Source organism: Lytechinus variegatus, chromosome 15 (assembly GCF_018143015.1).
Source record: "Lytechinus variegatus isolate NC3 chromosome 15, Lvar_3.0, whole genome shotgun sequence".
Lineage (NCBI taxonomy): Eukaryota > Metazoa > Echinodermata > Echinoidea > Temnopleuroida > Toxopneustidae > Lytechinus > Lytechinus variegatus.
In genome coordinates, this window is record NC_054754.1 from 21,031,505 (window position 1) to 21,050,701 (window position 19,197).

Genomic DNA, 19,197 nt, shown 5'->3' on the forward strand with positions numbered 1-19,197 from the left:
ATTTGAGAAGAACAAGGAGATGAAGAAGAATACTAGTAGTGGTAGTTGTAAAGTAGTATTAAAATAGAATCATTTTATTACATATACTTACTACTACTAATACTACTCCTCCTATTAACATGATTAATACTACTCCTACTCATAAATACTACTTGTACCACTACTTCTACTACTACTACTACTACTACTACTACTACTACTACTATTTACTACTACTACTACCACTACTACTACTACTACTACTACTACTATATACTACTACTACTATTACTACTACTACTACTACTACTACTACTACTCTACTGCTACTCTACTCCTTTTTCTACTAATACTACTCCTACGTACTACTACTACTTATACTGCTACTACTACTATTACTACTACTACTACCATCACCACTTTTATTTTTTATGCTATTGGAATAGAAGAATGAGAAGAAGAATAAGGAGGAGATCAAGAACAAGAAGAAAATGTTAAAAGAGAAAAAAAATGTTTGAGAATATTGCCCTTGCATATGAAACGTTTTGCGTGGCGCAATAACAAAATTTGTGAGAACGATCGACGTCATAGGTTGAGCAACATTGCCATATAGATATAATACACATTGAAGTACCAAGAAAAGATCCTACCAAATATTAATTAGTACAAACATGCCCCTAATCGGGTCACTCTGTCAAATCTAGTAAACTATTGTTATCTGATTATATGTTTACAGTCCTCCTTCATAATCGACTTTTAATCGACTTATAAACACGGATGTTTCGTGCCAGCGATAAGACAATCCCTGCAGTCACAGCAACGAATTTTGTGAAGCTGAACTCGATTCTTACGCGTACGAATATCACGGAGTGATGCGCCAGAATATGAAAATCAAGAAAGCTCACAAGAATAAGAAAAGTAAAGCCAGGAAAAGTATTTGTACTTTTTTAAGTGCTTCTGTAAAGAGATCAGTGTGTCGATGTGAAAGGTGAAAATAATCATAGATTTTGAAGTGACTTTTATAGAGAAAAGTAGAAGAAATCTAAATATCTTGTACTTATCATCGTGTCTGTGTGGTAAAATATACTGTGTGAAGTGGCCTATTGAAATGGCTAACCGTGCGACGTGCCTCAGATTGGGTCTATTTATCTTTCTATTTCAACGAGGTAAGCATTAACAATATGTTTTTACATTTCTTAAAAACAGTGTGTAAAATATGTCAAATGACTATGATGTTGAATATAGATTTAAGGCAGGGTGTGCTCCCCCTACCCCCCATTCGCCGTATGAAAGAATGCCTTTTGTCAAAACGGGAAATTCCCTATATCAAAATGAAATACCCTTTTTGAAGTAAAACATTATACATTTTAGGTTAAAAAATCATATTTTTTGCTCGCGCTTCGCGCCCTCATCAAATATTCTTTAGCAAGTTATTCATGGTTGCAAAAATGCTTAGAATGTCCAAATTTCAGGTTGGAATATCACGAATTTTTGGCTCGCGTTTCACGCTTGCATGAAATTTGTTGATTATTGTTTAGTAAGGTACTTTTTTTATCCTGGTTACAACCAAAATAATGTGTAGAATGTCCAGTTTTAAGGTTGGAATATCTCGCACTATCGGATTGGTGAGATATGCATCCTATTCATGAGTCACTAAAAGCAGTCCTTAATAGGTTCCTTTTCTCGTCATTATTTCAGCTCTTTCTTTTTAAGTAGGTATTTCTGCATTTATCAATAATAATAAATCATAATTACAAATTTATAATAATGATAAAGCATCAAACATACATAATGATCAAATTACAAAGGTGAAAATTGTATAGATATAGACATAATTCATGTAAACAATAACAATTAAATTTAAATGCAGAGGCCAGCTATCGTAAGCTGAAAGCTTGAAATAATTATAGTCACTTTTAGAGCATATATGGTAACCATTTGTCTCCCATTTTTGATGATTATGGCTCAATTCTTCTACGGGGGGGGGGGGGGCACACATTGACCTCTGTAAGGTCGGGTGGATTCTTTAAACCTTGAGTAGTTGTGATTTTATTATTTTTTTTTTACATTGGGGAGGAGAATTTGCTTAAATGACCGAGGCGTTTTACATTTTATATATAAATTGTTGAAAATATTGTTTTATGATTGTGCTTTTTTACATTCTATCAGTATGCAGTGAGAACATCAATAACATGCAGACGGTAACACCATATTGTGACGGGTTTCTCACACTGCACGACAAGGAGCCATCATATCAGATACAGGTGCCGACTTTTCCGTTTGGATTCGGTGACCCCGGAAGTAAATGCAACTGGTACTTCTACGCTCCCACTGGTAACGTCATCAAAATGGAGGTTGTTGACCTTGATATTGGACAAAACGAATCGCTTACGGTCTTTGACGGCGATAGAATGATGAGTGGAGATGGAATTGATATAAGGGATTATTTGGAACTGGATTTCGTCAGTGAGAGTAATTCCTTGACGATTCAGCTTGAGTCTGGGCCAGTTTTCAAAGGAACAGCGGTCCTCCATGTAATGGTCCTGAAACCAAAATCAAGTGAGTTGAAAAAAATATATCGTATGCCTATCCATTTCGAGAAATATTCATTTAAATACTTCTAGATGTATCTTTTAAGCCACTAAGGGTTTCTAATGGAGAGAATGTCGGTGATTGAAATATTAATATTATTTATGCACATTCACCGTTTAAAAATACATATACTTACTACATCGCTCGATTTCTCCCTCGGTCTTACTAGAAAGTTCTGGTGTTTTATCGGCTAACCCCAGCCAATGTGGTGGCACCATAGATCTCGACCAATCAACTTCATCTTTTGAAATTGAGGTGACCAATCAGGAAGCCGGCAGTAACCCCGCCTACTGTGTCTGGCAAATAACCACGCCCCCGTCTACAGTAGCCATGCTCCGCTTTCTCGACGTGCGTCTCGATTTCTACGATTACTTCATGGTTGCCGACTCGATAGGAAACCGGCTGGCCGAATTCTCCAATATCCGGTCTACTCCTCACGAAGTAGTGTCGGGTACCAACCAAATGAACTGTCTCTTTGATGCCTATGAAATCCAGTCTGCCTCGTATGTACGATTTGAGGTCTTCTACAATGGTGAGTTGATACACCTTCATGTATGCCTACACTCTTAGAATGTTGGGCAACATACTGTCCACACAACGATTGGTTTGGTTCAAAAACTTTTCCAACTCTGGGTAGTTTTCAACCAATACTGAGTAGTCTTCACCCAAATGACACATAATTGGTTTAAAACTGCCCAGAATTTAATAAGGTTTTAACCGATTGTTGTGTGGATAGAAGGCATGTTGCCCAATATTTTTAAGAGTGTATATAAAAATGGTCAAGGGGATCTGATATTGAGTACAATAAACCATGAAAGGAGTTTCTATATTCCATCCAAAGGGGAAATATCGTCTGTTTACCAGGGGAATTAGACAACATTTGGATATAAACCTCCAAGAAAAGAATGAGTTCTATGACTATGACCAGCAGACGTACTTGTATAATGCAAATGGAAAATGCTTCCATCTCCCTGGCCTGATAGTTTTCCGAGGCCAAACAGGCTTGGCCGAAGAGTTTCTCGTTGGTACACCGAGATATCTCTGTTTATACAAATATTGTTGATGCATTCCACAAATTCTGGGATCAGATTAAAAAAAAATCCACCCCACGTGCAAGCTGACTTTATCGTACGTCCCATCCTGTACGGTCTTTTCTTAAAAGGTTCGCATGAGAATAAATTTAATTTTGATAATAACTGATTGTTCATTATATGTACGTGAATACATTCATGAAATTTGTGAAGAGACCTTTTAAAAAGCACCGTCTTAGACCACGAAATAATGACTTCGAATAAAATGCACACCCCTTTTCAGATGCATAAAAACTTGCCGTCATCAATTTCTTTGCTTTCAAGATACTACGGCTGAAGAAGATGCTATCAACCTCTTAAGCGGAGGTCACATAACCCTCACCGAAGACCAACCAAGCTTTTCCTTTCAGTCGAACAACTTCTCCACCGATTTGGGCGTCTATTTCGGAAGCTACTGGTTCGTCAACGGCCCAACCGGATCCAAATTATCCGTCGAGATGTCGGACATGGATACCGGGCCCGGTGTCTACCTCGACGTTCGGAGCGGATTGAACACACCGATTGCCAGTCTATCCGGGAGTTTTGAAGTGGATACGCTCATGACGTTGGACAACACAGCGGTTATTTGGATGTATTCGAATTGGCGGGACCCGGGCCAAGGAGTGACTGTGAATGTGAGCATCATATCAGGTGTGCCTATGTCGAAAATGACTCTTTTTATCATGAGGAGTGACGGAGAGATATAGGAAGAGAGGGGAAGAGAACGAAAGAATACACGAGAAAGTGAGAGATAAAGAAAGAAAAGGGGATCAGTAAAGAATATTGTCAATGGGTATTTCAAGATGAACACCAACAAATCCTAATAGTGGACGTGTGTTCCTGTAAGACTTTGGGTTCATTATTATTTATGCGAAATATTATTTTAACAAATTTTACATTATGATATACACAATGTACTGCTGCCGTAGACAAGTAAACAATACTATGACTTCGTATTATTTACAATGCCACCATTCTCATGAAAACATTGCGTTTTTTGAGTAATTCTGAGTGATCAATTACTCTCTCGTAAAATGCAATTGAGAGAATGTTTTGAAATGAAATTTGCAAATCTGATGTTTTATGTGCCTGCACTTGTTTACACTTTCTATACCCATTCTTTGCTCATCAGACATATTTATGGATTCATCGAACACCCTCGCATCGTGCGGAGGATCCATAACCCTCGATCCGAACCATTTACCTTCACTTTCGTTCTCATCTCCAAACTATGGTACAACGATCGACCAGTACACCGCGTGCTACTGGTACTTCATCAGTCCCCCAAACACCCGCGTCCGGATCGACATTCTTGACATCGAGACGCAGAGCGGATACGTACATGTCTTTGATAGTGTCAACAGCCCGGTTGTAACGGTATCAAGCATCGCCGGTGAGGGCGCTTTACCCCCTTTTCATTCCTCTAGAAACGGAGTCTCTGTCCTGTACAACGATTTGTCTGATTACATGAACGGCCGTGGACTCTTGGCGGAAGTCAGTATCATTGACGGTGCGTATGATTGTTCATATAGTCTTAATTTCGATTAAAAATGAGACGTGATAGACGTTAAGACTTGTTTTCAGATTGTAGCAATGCTATCAGCAATCTATTCTAAGCACTGGATGTGGCAAACAGTGTATTGTAAGGTTAGAGCGGTTACGAAGTTTACCCATTTATGCACGAAATTATGTCAATCTAGTGACGTTTGTCATTACTGTCTTAACCATTCAGAGGCCTACTCCTAGTAAAGGAGTGGTACGTTTACTTCCCGAGAAATCGTTGGACGTGGACAAGTGTGTGTTTTATGATGTTATCAGTAGATGAAATGACGATTTACAGCAATACAGCAACAATCTTCTTGTTACTATTTTTGTATAAATATATATAGCTGCCAGTCCTGAACCAGATATTTCTTGCGGCGGTCAACTCAATTTAAATGTCACCCAACCATCTTCTGCCATTAAGACCCCATGGTATACCACGCCCTCTGCGGTCCTTGCCTCAACACTCTGTTACTGGTACGTAACGTGTCAAGAGGATAAAGCAGTTTCCTTTGAAGTCAACGATATGCAGACCATTGACGCCACTCTGAACGTGTACGACGCCGTGAACGCTTTGCAGCAGGATGTGGCCATTATCAAAGGGGAGACCCTTCCGACACCGTTCCTGTCATCTGGACCGGGTGTGACTATCGTGTTTGCAGACTCTCCATCTGCCTACCCGGAGCGTGGGTTTTCGGCAGTAGTCGTAATATCAGGTACCGAAACAATCGTAAACAAATTACTAGATCTAATGACACCAGAAACATATTCTGACTCGATGCCCATGATAATACCTAGCGATACGATACCGAAACAGCAATGAACATGTCACCATGCAATCCATTTGAGGAAAGTGCAAACGATGTGTCTATGACCTTCGAACATAGGCCGAGATGAGCTTTCATGTCGAACAAATGTCATATCCAATGAATAATGGTTATAATGTGCCCGATGCAGAATAATTTTCTTTTGAGATATGTTTTTTCAGTAACTCGAATTCAATTTATCCTCTACTGAAATGAAACTCAAATTCTTTCCGATTGGTACCTCCTCCTGAGGAGCAATATACCCTATCCTTAAGCTATCTTATTCTTCTGTAGATCCGTTCTCTTGGGATGAAACGACCGTCATGACGTCGTGTGGTGGAAGCATAGACATGTATTCTACTTCAACAAGTCTGACCTTTACCTCGCCGACTTACCCAAGCCTCCAACCGACCGGAAGTTTCGACTGCAGATGGTATTTCAGTGGAGAAAATGGCATGGTGTTCACGTTGGAAATCTTCGATCTCGACACGGATGTGACAACATACGTGTACGTATTCGACGAGGACGAACCTGTTACCGAGATATCAGGCAACAACCTTGCAACAACGGTCGTTGGGTCTAAGAACTCCCTCCTTGTGAGATTCTATGACTCATCCATGACTGATACAGCACGAGGGCTGAAGGCAAAGGTCAATCTCAATGGTAAGCACCTGACTTATAAAAAAGAAAATATGGAAGCCCAGTCCTTTCGATATCTTGAACGGACGTTACTCGAAATGACTGGAAATCCTTATATCAAATTATCAAACTCGACTTGAAGACCCAAACAAACATTCAATCGGCATTAAAAAGTTTCAAAGGTTCAACGAAATTAATTTGAAATATTTAATAGGGTGAACATTGTTTTTCATGTTTGTTTTACATTCTATGTCAAGTGGTACTGGTAGCCCACTGCCAAACCAAATTGAAAGGAACGCTTGGGAATTAATTGTCACCATGTCTTTATTTACAGTTCCTCCAAACTGGGACGACTCTTCTGCACTAGCTACCTGTGGGGGTGGGATTCCTTTAGATTTCGATACACGAACCTTCCTCTCTACAACACCTAACTACCCAGACACAAACGGGGATCACTTTGACTGCCGATGGTACGTGACGAGTCCTTCAGATACACACATCTCTGTCCAGTTTGTTGATTTCCAAACGGATTCGAACTCGTTCCTCTCCCTTCACGACGGAAGTGCTTTTTCTGACCCGGAACTGTATCGTGCGTCTGGGTCTGTCTTTCCGACAGAGGTAAACGCCACCGGAAACGCAATGGCTCTCCGTTTTTACTCGAATCGGGCTACAAGTGGTAGAGGCGCTTCCATTATCGTTACATTTTTGGGAGGTAGGTCTTTCTATTGTATTTGCCCCCCCCAAAAAAAAAAAAAAATAAAATAAATAGATAAATAAATGAAAAATAACAATGATATCAATATAGAGGTGCTGTTGACGAGTGGATAAATCTCAGAACTATAAACCCGGGTTCGAATCCCACCGCAACACTCGCGTTCTTTGGCAATGCGTTTATCTATACTTTAAACTCTCCTCCCAGGAGAGTATATGGGTAGATGGTAGCACGGTAGAAAAAAAAAAAATTATCGAATGCTTGAGCGTGCGATTGCGGTAGCCTTGCTAGTGCCGGGGTCACTAAGAGCAGAGCCCACTTTGAGCTGGAAAACAGCTTGCGGAAGTGAAGTGGCTACCCTGGTTAGAATATGACAATATATTATTATGTACAGTGTAAAGGGGATAGGATTTAAAAAGAAAGTAATCCATTGTTCAAACCTATGAGTTGGAAAAAATGGCAAGAGTTACGTTTCACAAATATCGAATGCCTGAGATTTGGCGATTTTTTTTTCATTGGGCTCAATTCCAATGATATTCAAAGCCTCAATACCATCTAGTCCGATCAAGTTACCAGGTCTCGAGTCTCAAGACTTGTTCACGAGTGTACATTACAATAGTGTCTCTTTCAAAAGAAGAAACAATATCAATATTTAAATTTTCTTCAATTATTACAAGATAAAATCACCAATGATACTTATGGTAAAAATTGATCAATGTGCTGAAAAACAATGTAACCTTCCGTGCTATGAATAATAAACTTCTTGGCAATATCAGATGATGTTTGAAGGTTTGCAGGGTGGCATGGCCAATCGCGGAAGTGGTTTACGGTATACCATGTAGTAAATGATCGCAAGTTTCTTGCAACACCCCATTAGTTTTACCAAGCATCACGATGAACCGTATAAAAATGTTGGATTCTCGTACCCCCCCCCCCCTCTCCCCCTCTCTCTCTTACCCTTCTCTCTCAGGGAATCCGCCTACCAGTGACATCCGTTTGGTAGGTGGCAGTGGGCCTCATGAAGGGCGTGTCGAACTCTATCATAACAACATCTGGGGTACGGTCTGCGATGATGACTGGGGCAGAGAGGACGCCACAGTTGTCTGTAGGTACGTCAAATTCAGGAGTAGATCATTTGAATGAATGGTTCGCGTTTGTTGCTAGGATTTTTCTTGCAATCTTGAATAATAAGAAATAATGTACAAAGTAAGCAAGAAGGGTATTTCTGCAAGGCATAAGTTCCTACAAAGTTTGCCATGGATTTTAGAGTCAGTACATTATTTTGGTCTTTTCTTTGGCGTATGTGGTATGATACGCAACGTTACCCGCAGGGTCAAGACCCTAGTGAGTTGCAGTTGCCAAGTACCCGTCAAAACACCTCGAAATTATAGCTAATCTATTTAACACTATTGTCTTAACATTAACTTCGTTGAAAACACCTAACTTTTCTGTAAGATGTTTGGCATTTATGCGTTGTCATTTTATACTCTAGGATGTTGGGGTTCAGGACCGTGATTGCGTTCTGGTCCAGGGCTTACTTTGGACCAGGAACAGGACAGATATGGCTGGATGATCTTCAGTGTAGCGGAGACGAGAAGCATGTAATTGATTGCACTCACGCCATGCCAACCGGTACGAACAACTGCGGTCATTCGGAGGACGCCGGCGTTACGTGTGGAGAAGGTAAATATAAATTAGGAGCCGTCTCTCGGTGACGTAAGGAGGATTAGAAACAGCACAATGTACACGCATTGTTATATGCTCGTCATGTCAAAAAACATCAAAAAAGTCTTTGTCGAAAAGTGGTAAAAAGCAATTCATTCCTTGATTCTGGACTAATGAATATTTGCAATTGTTTGTAAGCTCTACAACTTAGGATGAAATTGCTATTCCAGTTTTCAAATTTTTGCCAAAGACCTTTTAGTATTCTTTGCTATTTTGAAGGGCAATCGACGAAATATTTGTACTCTGTTCTTGAATTCTCCATAAGTGGCTGAGCAATATTTTTTTTTGCGAATCATACATTTAGCGTACTGGATATCCTTCTACTTCTCAACTATCTGCGCTAAAATCTGGTCTCTGAATTGAAAGAGGGACAAAACAAGCGGACAAGGGAAAAATACTTTACTGACTTGAATCTATGAATGGTGGTTGACTTTTGAAATGCTTTCCTGTTTCCAGAACATTGTAAACCAATCTGTAGTCGTATGTTATAGTTGATGCCTCGCGACTGAGGAGCCCTGATGTTCTCTAGATGCATGTACTATTTTGTTAGTGAATAATTCTCCTGAAAATTAAAAAACAAATGACAAGTAAAAAATAAATGACAATCAAAACAATGTTGAACATAATTTTTATTGTCATTATTTTGTTCTTCGCTAAGCATTAGATATTGAATTTGTTGTGATCTTTGAATCTTGCGCTACAAACACAATCTTCTACGACCATAACCATTTATAAGCTACTCTGTATGTTCTCAAATTAGATTTAACATGGATTTAGGATGATGAATCTTCTGCTCAATTCCATGGTCCTCGATCTGTAACACTAGAATTAATATAATTAGTTACAGAGTTGACACACTGATCCTGATTGGATGATATTAATTGTCCTTAACAGTATGAGAATCGAAGCGCAAATTTGATTGGCTATTGGTTTTTGTCTCACCTGCGAAGCAAAGTGAGACTATAGGCGCCGCTTTTCCGACGGCGACGGCGACGGCGGCGGCGACGGCGGCGGCGGCGGCGGCGGCGGCGGCGGCGTCAACATCAAATCTTAACCTGAGGTTAAGTTTTTGAAATGACATCATAACTTAGAAAGTATATGGACCTAGTTAATAAAACTTGGCCATAAGGTTAATCAAGTATTACTGAACATCCTATTAGAGTTTCATGTCACATGACCAAGGTCAAAGGTCATTTAGGGTCAATGAACTTAGACCATGTTGGAGGAATCAACATCGAAATCTTAACCTGAGGTTAAGTTTTTGAAATGTCATCATAACTTAGAAAATATATGGACCTAGTTCATGAAACTTGGACATAAGCTTAATCAAGTATCACTGAACATCCTGCATGAGTTTCACGTCACATGACCAAGGTCAAAGGTCATTTAGGGTCAATGAACTTTGGCCGAATTGGGGATATCTGTTGAATTCCCATTATAACTTTGAAAGTTTATGGATCTGATTCATGAAACTTGGACATAATAGTAATCATGCATCACTGAAAATTTTGTGCAAGTTTCAGGTCTCATGATTAAGGTCAAAGGTCATTTAGGGTCAATGAACTTTGGCCGAATCGGGGGTTTCTGTTGAATTACCATCATAACTTTGAAAGTTTATTGGTCTAGTTCATTAAACTTGGACATTAGAGTAATCAAGTATCACTGAACATCCTGTGCGCGTTTCAGGTCACATGACCAAGGTCAAAGGTCAATGAACTTTGGCCGAATAGGGTATATCTGTTGAATTACCATCATAACTTTGAAAGTTTATGAATCTGATTCATGAAACTTGTACATAAGAGTAATCAAGTATCACTGAACATCCTGTTCGAGTTTCAGGTCACATTATCAAGGTCAAAGGTCATGTAAGGTCAATGAACTTTGGCCATGTTGGGTTTTTTTGTTGAATAACCATCATATCTCTGTAAGTTTATTGGTCTAGTTCATAAAAAGTGGACATAAGAGTAACCATGTATCACTGAACATCTTGTGCGAGTTAGAGTAGTGTTCAAAGTCAGCACTGCTGCTATATTGAACCGCGTGATGCAGGTGAGACGGCCAGAGGCATTCCCCTTGTTCTTAATATGATACACAGGTGCTGATGTCACGTGTGACAGCAATTCGATGACGGTCCTCGTCGATCGCGCTCTCCTGGCGCCGGGCGATGGTGCGACCGACGTCTTTCTCACCGATGGTTCCTGCGTTGGTTACGATCACGACAGTGTAAAAGTTGCGATTTCGACGTCGTTCGATGACTGTGGTACTACATTGGAGGTAAAGCAAGTTGGTTTGAAGATTTCAAGTAGGTCTACGTCAGAAACCCCACTTTTCTGTATTCTAAAATACCAGTTCCATTCTTCCGTGTTCTGAACATTATGTCTATCCGTGTTTTCGCTGACTGATCAATATCTCAATAAAAATTGTCAATAGAAAAAAATGAAGATTGCAAATTTCTATGCAGATATAGCTTTTCGAAAACATTGCGAAACAGATTTGATGGACATCCTTTGGAGGTTTTATTCTCTGCACAAGGATGTTTGTTTTGTCATATGATTTTTCGTAGTGTATTTTTCTTGGTTTATCTGTTTCGGGGCCAGAAAAATTGGGACTTCCGTCAAATTCCATGAATTCGTATTTCGTGAAGGTTTCCGTTTCCAGACCGCGGAAAACTGCAGAGCAGGCCTTTAGTCTGCGTCATTGGATGATTGGCCTGCCGTTGATATTGGTGTTAGGAAGCCTCCTCTTCTTCCTCCACATTTTCTCCCCTAAACCCTGACCTCTCTCTCCATTGTTTCAGCAATCCAGACTTCCCATTCACTCTGAAGCCAAACTAATGAAAGTTGCTAGATTAAATAGGAAACCTGTTGCAAAATAACAAGACCTAGTCGATTGGCTTATATAATGCAGTCCAGACCGTTTTCTAAGTCAGTTGGGACCCGAAGTCAGTGAAATATGATAATAGTTACACCCAGCTTTAGTCAGTTTAACTAGTTAGTTTGTAATTGTGGTCTCGTTTTATGATACTATCAGGAAACAGAAGACACCATTACCTTCTCCAACGTCATCACCTACTTCGAACCAAGATCCAAACATGGCGAGACGGTCACACGAGACGCTATCCTACACATACCGGTCACGTGTTCTTTCGATCGGCACGTCATCCTTGGCAACAGTTACCATCCGCAAGTCGGCGTGGTCTCTTTCTCCGAAATCGGATTTGGCAATTTCTCTTTGGAGCTCGCGCGGTACAAGGATGCCAACTTCGCTGAACGGGCGGAAGAGGATGAGAGGATACCACTCGGTGAACCGGTGTTCTTCGCGGTCAATCTGACCGCGGTAACTGACGTGACGGTGCTGATCGAGTCCTGCTGGGCCACGCCGCATCCTTTCCCCTTTGACCAGGCGAAATATCATATCATCACCGATGGGTTAGTGGCTGTATATGCAGCACCATTTATATAATGATGTTTCTGCTTAAATTCTGAAATACCTTCTTTGCTGCAAACAGCATTTATTTCCATAATGTAAAATGAACTCAATTTTACACTAATCTAATGCTATTACGGTGCTTTACATCGAACCTTGACAAAGGTTGCTAGAGATTCTTCCATAAACAACATGTCCATACACTTAATTGACCAAGAGAAACACTGCAATACCAATGGAAAGTGGCTACACGCGCATTAATCGTACAGGCTCGAATTCTGCAATATACCTTCTCTGTCAGAATCGTCGTGATGTAGCGGTTCTCTTGCCATGTTACCAGAGGGTTTCGTGTTCGAGTCCCACCACGGCCTAGAATCCATTGACAATTCGTCAGTTCACATTTTTTCACTATCCACCGAACTGTTTAACGGGCTCCCTCGGTGTGAATACCTATGTAGTATGCCTTGCAAATGAGTTTAGGAACTCTCGTTTGAATGCTCCCAAGGAGTGGATAAAAAGTACGCATTACAATGATAAAGAGGCGTCGTATCTAAGAGACATCGTTCCGATGTATAAACCATCCTACATAAGGTGAAAAGTATTATTTTTAAATAAGAATGATATAATTTAAAAAATAGACAAAATAACAGGATGATTTAATGCATGCTAGACAGCCTTTAGAGAGGCTGTAAATCATCGACCAATCGGATATGTTTTTATTATTATTATCATTATACTAGTAGTCGATTCTGTGTAAGTGTATTTTTTCACGATGTTAAATTGGTTTTCATTGTCTTCAGATGTGCTAAAGATCCAACGGTCGTGTTCTATGATAACATCTTAGATGACCCGATGATGTCTGCCTTCTCTCTACTGGCTTTCGGTTTTATCGGAGAATATGACCAGGTATGCGGAAAATTAGGCCTTGAGTTAAGATTTCTTTTCATTTTTATTTGCCCCTTTGTTTTACCAGATATGTATTGGCTTAATTACCTTGAATTTAGGACCCTACTTCTAAGTGAATATTGTTGGCATTATCATGATAGACGTCTATAAACATTTGGTTTGGAATTTGCGACAAGGTAAAAATTGAAAAGTTTTGAAATGATCCAGTTTGTAGCTTTGGAAGAATTAGTCGAAAGAAAATAACATGATTTTTATCGACTCTTGAAACATTTAATATAGAACGTCTTCACGGCATAGGTCTAATTTTATAGAACACTGACCTCTCTTTGATGGTGCAATCAATAAGGTGACATTAAAGTACTGAATCATCTTGCTGCTAATACTACATGTGCATCCGATTCATTCGAATATCATTACAGAAAAAAAAATGAAATAAGCTTGAGATTTCCGAAGTATGTGTGTTAATGGAACTACATATGCAAAGACGGGGTATGCTATGCAATTTCAGGACACAATCTCTGTATTTTATCTTCCTGCCAGCATTGCGTGCGAGTTGTCATTGCTCAAGATTTCATAATAATTATGTAAATGTCACTAAATTTCCTTCCAGTGGAAGAATAACAATGGCAATGTCGAATAAGTCACTCAGAACGTAGTATGATATTACTCTGCATAAATTGTGTAGTATTCGGTCCAGTAATTCTTGCTAATATATAGGCCTGTATTTTGAAGTCGGGTTTAACATAGACCGTGGTCTTACTCTGTGCTAAATCTATGGGAAGCCAACCATGTCATAATTCATTTACATGGTATGTTTGTTATGTGTACTATATGCTCTTTGATAATTCTTTTAATGGTGATGACTATTATCTTATTTTTCTTTCCCAGACAGTTAAGAATGATTTGAGAGTCAAACGAATTGGTACTACATGTATACCTCTACCGTTTGTGGCATCCAGCCCCCGTCGGATCGGGGGGGGGGGGGGGTACAATCGGGTCGTGCCCCTCCCCTTCTTTTGAGAGCCATATATGTTTTTAATATAAATATGAACTCTGATGGGGGACACGTTCGTCATTAGAGACTGGAATTTATTAGATATAATTTTCAGCCGTTTTTTGTTATCAAATTTGTTCAGCTAAATGGTAAATATATTCTAATTTTATACAGTTCAAAGTCGTATTATTTACTAACAAATAATAATCAAAGCACCCCTCTCCAAATACTACCCTTCCTCTAAAATAAAGGTGCCTTGGCCGAAGGTCTAAGGCGCCTAACTAGACATTTGAAAGTCCGGGGTTCGATCCCCGGTCGCGGAACCTATGAACATGATGAACAAGGAATTTAATCGTCAGTGCTCTTTCATTATCCTGCATTTAAATAAATGGAAATGCTGTATGCATTCTTGGAAACTTGGTGGGACTTTTTTTCAACATTCTTTGTTTCATATGTGCTAGGTGTTCATACACTGTGAGGTGCTAGTGTGTGACGGCAGTGATTCATCTTCGCGCTGTGCCCAAGGCTGTGTGAGTCAAAGAGCAAAGAGAACAGCGACCATCTCGCAGGTTCGGGGATCGAGCTCCCAGCCCCACACCGTCTCAAACGGTCCGCTCTCCCCTCAGCGGAAACGGAGGGGGATAGATGAATCCGGGCATGCAAAGTCATCGTCAGGTAGGCCAATATTCATTGTGTACGTTGTCCTAAAAGTACACTCGATTATGGGTGACAATCCAGAAAGTTTTAAAGATCATGGTTCCAAATTTTATCGATGAATCTGCGGTGTTTTATTTTTTCTCGAGTTCTGCGCCACTCTGTAAGCAAGTTTTGCAAATTTCGTGATCATGGTACAAGTTTGACAATTAATGTTATTTTGACAATGTTGCCATTTTTCTTTCTTCTTCAGACATAGCTTGACTAATAAACCGTTCATGAATACGTGAATAATGATTTTTTCAAGAGAATGTATTTTGCTAAATAGATAGCAGGAAAAGGATTTATTGGAAAATGTTGAACGCATCTGTACTTCACGAATTAGGTTGCAAAATTGTTGCGGCGTTGATGGTCTCGACCTTTTTAATACACCCTTTTGTCGCGAATGTTAGGATTTTTTTGTCGTCAATTTTTTTATCTGAAAATGTCTATATTTTGGACTGAATGTATGATGCTGCTATACTTGATCAGAATGAACAAAATTCATGAGAATCGTGACAAATTAAAAAAAAATTACCCCAAATCTTACGAATAAGGTCACAAAATTCTCGGCGTTAAGTTGTCTTGATTTTTGCGCCTTTTTGGCGCAAACTTTGCAAATAAGATGCCGTATATGAAGCTTGTTGTTGCCAATCTATTCACCATGCCTCGTATTATTTTATTTTTACTTGTATTTTATATCATAGGGTGCATTCTCTCATTTCGGTGGCCATTGATTGAGAGAATAATAGGCTATAAAGTGAGCAGAAAAAAATATTGAATTGTCACATCTTGGTCACACTTAAGTATACGTGTGATAAATTATCGGGAACATTCCCGTCCTGTAATAATAAAATAATCTAATTTGGTTTAATAACATGAATCAATTTGTCGGTATATGCGTTGACTTTGTTTACCTTCTCTGTGAGACGCATTGCAAGTAAGATCAAAATATGGTATATATTTGATTTCCCTCCAGGTAACTACAGTGGCGATATGAACAAAATGGTGGCGATGGGCGTGTCCGGAATAATGCTGGCTGCAGGGGTCATGATGGCCTACGTCACATTCTCGAAGGGTCAACAGAGGTCAAAAGGTTACAAAAGTCCGGCGAAAGATGAAGATTCTGATAGCGAGCCCCTAATCGAGGCATGATTACTGATCGTGAGGTCGTGACGTGTCAGTGACAACAGTGACGCGCCAAAGGGAAGAGGTGAAGAGGTGAATTTGGAGTAAAGTGTTGATAATCATTTAAAGGTAAAGTCCACCCCTGGAAATTGTTAATTTGAATAAATAGAGAAAATTCAAAGTAGCAAAACGCTGAAAATTTCATCAAAATCGGATGTAAAATAAGACGGTTGTGACGCTTTAAAGTTTTGCTTATTTTTCACAAAACAGTGATATACACAACTCAAATGAGAAAGTCGATGATGTCCCTCACTCACTGGTTCTTTTGTTTTTTATTGTTTGAAATATACAATATTTCATTTTTTATAGATTTGACAATATAATGACCAACTTGACTGAATCATATAGTATAAAACAATGCTCACTCCATTTGTACAGGGAGGGATCGTTAATTCACTTGCCAAGGAGAAAAATTGAATATTCCCTATTTCATATAATAAAATACAAAAGAAATAGTGAGTGGATGACGTCATCAGTCTCCTCGTTCGCATACCCATGTGCATATATAAGTGTTTTGTGAAATTAAGCAAAACTTTAATTTGTCATAACTTTCTTATTTTACATCCGATTTTGATAAGATTTTCATTGTTATGCTTGTTGGATATTTTTCTTTTTATTCGAATTTAGTATTTTTTTGGGTAGACTTGTCCTTTAAATAATCCGATATCCGGAGCTCACAATATCGCAGTGTTTAGAGCTCGTTATGGGTCCAGGGATACATCAGCGGTGCCCTACACCGCGCTGTCTTCTCTTGATGCAAGGGCACTTTAAGGCATGGTCACACCGGCCGAGCGTTGTTGGAGCGGTCGTGGAGCGGAAGGGAGAGAGGGTCGAATTTCGTTTCACAAAATTGGGGGGGGGGGATCGAAAACAAAATCGAAAAAAAAACCAATCGAAATCAAAAATGGTGAACGTAGCTAGCGGTGATGATTTTTTTTCTCTCCGCTCCACGATCGCTCCGACAACGCTCGGGCGGTGTGACCATGCCTTTAGCAACCACTTCGCTGACGCTTTCAATAACGCAGATAATCTTATATCAAAAGCCCTTCATAACAAAGCAACCTTTGTCGAAAATCGGTGAATCAAAACACGAGTGTCGTCCTGGACTCTGATTGACTGGGTGCGCCGTTGTCTAGTGGTTCTGACTCTGGCCTTTCAAACAGAGGGTCGTGGGTTTGAATCCTAGCCATGGCCTGTTTTCCTTCAGCAAGAAATTTATCCACAATGTGCTGCAGTCGACCCAGGTGAGGTGAATCGGTACCAAGCATGATTATCCTTGAATGCACTGAGCGCTGGCGATGGTAGCTCGAGCTAAAGCCGGGGTAATAATAGCAGTGCTTTGTATCCTTAAAAGTGCTTTATAAATCCAGCTATTATTATTATTATTATTATTAATTGAATTTAGTCTTCTTCATTTCAAACAAATTTACAAAGTAAGTTTACAAATCAGAATATGAATAACAGAAATGAAAAAGGGGAACTCACTGAAAAGCATAACTTGTTATGTGAGTCCCCTGAAATAAATAAGTGATAAGAATTTATCAATTACAAATAGAAATTAACAATGTTTAATAGAATAGTGGACAAACGACATATCTGCAAGTTTTTTTTCCGGTCCAAATCTTAAGTCAATGTGCTGTGCTGGTACACAATTTTTTTCGACAATGACCTCTAATCCGTCCATTGTGATTTGACGGGCATTTTCAATAGCTCCTGAATGTCGCAAAAAGTGTCGTCGAAGTGGATGCAAAAATACGCCAATAAGCATTCCGTCGGACTCACACCAATAAGCCTGTTCACGATTGTAAACTGCGCGTCATTTGAGATAAGCCATGAAGGTGGCTTTCAAATTCACTGACACAGGCGTTTGTGATTTGATGATTATTCATGTATTCCTTTCAAGTTATGACATTTTAAAAGTTTGCGTTATTTAGGTGAAATAGTTCTAGGCACAGGATTGATGTCTTAATGAATATGATATATGGGCAGGCTGATGCTTACATGTCTCTTTTGCATTGAAAATTATTCTTTATGACCTTCATGCTGATGACACGGTAGTCTTTTTCTCTCATAAAAAAATGTAACAACTATTGGACACAACTTAATTCTGACCTAAAAAGAATAACAACTGGTTGTGTGATTCCAAATTGAGTCTTAACTGTGATAAAACAGTTAGTGCTATTGGCTCTCTCATAATGATAAGTAAATGTAATAGGTTGAACTTGAATTTTAATAAGATATGTATATAACAAGTTTAATTAGTAAAATATCTTCGCATGCTGTTAGATCCCAGTTTAAAGTGGAATTTGCATATCGAATATATATGTTCTAGAATAAGTAGACTTACATGTTTATTAGCCCGATTACGTCACTTTATTGATCAGAAAATAATGAAAATGGTTCATAGTAATGTGGAGCGTTGTGGCCCAGTGGATTAGTCTTCTGACTTTGAAACAGAGGGTCGTGTGTTCGAATCCCAGCCATGGCGTAATCTCCTTCAGCAAGAGATGTATCCGCATTGTGCTGCACTTAACTCAGGTGAGGTGAATGGGTGCCCGGCAGGATTAATTCCTTGAATGCGTGAGCGGTGAAAGGCAGCTCGAGCTAAAGCCGGGGTAATAATACTAATAACATCGCGCATCGGAATAGAATGTTTCTAGATAGATGGCGCTATATAAATGCCTATTATTATTATTATTTTTATAAGTATTATTATTAGCATTATTATTATTATTATGTCATTCTTCTTTCCCTTGAAGTCTCAAAGTCGTCTTTTATCATGTTTAATTTGATACGGGGCCCTGGCCCCATTTTTTTTACAGGGGGTGCTGATGTATATTTTGAAAATAAAACAATCGGGGTTTTTACTACGAAATAAAAGCAAGAAATAAAATACAAAATGTGGGTCATTATGCTTACATTTAT

The 19,197-nt window shown here is 39.2% G+C and overlaps 1 protein-coding gene across 1 annotated transcript; it reads left to right on the forward strand.

Annotated features, from left to right (window-relative positions):
• The first annotated feature begins 723 nt into the window (after nucleotides 1–723).
• On the forward strand, nucleotides 724–16,398 carry LOC121428320 (cubilin-like). Its single transcript, XM_041624879.1, has 15 exons — nucleotides 724–1,145; nucleotides 2,149–2,538; nucleotides 2,741–3,103; nucleotides 3,927–4,292; nucleotides 4,774–5,151; nucleotides 5,531–5,899; nucleotides 6,284–6,652; nucleotides 6,963–7,340; nucleotides 8,311–8,449; nucleotides 8,833–9,023; nucleotides 11,161–11,339; nucleotides 12,096–12,493; nucleotides 13,292–13,397; nucleotides 14,853–15,066; nucleotides 16,064–16,398. The coding sequence occupies exons 1-15, from the start codon at nucleotides 1,088–1,090 to the stop codon at nucleotides 16,237–16,239; spliced, it is 4,074 nt and encodes a 1,357-aa protein (XP_041480813.1). The 5' UTR covers nucleotides 724–1,087; the 3' UTR covers nucleotides 16,240–16,398.
• Nucleotides 16,399–19,197: the final 2,799 nt, after the last annotated feature.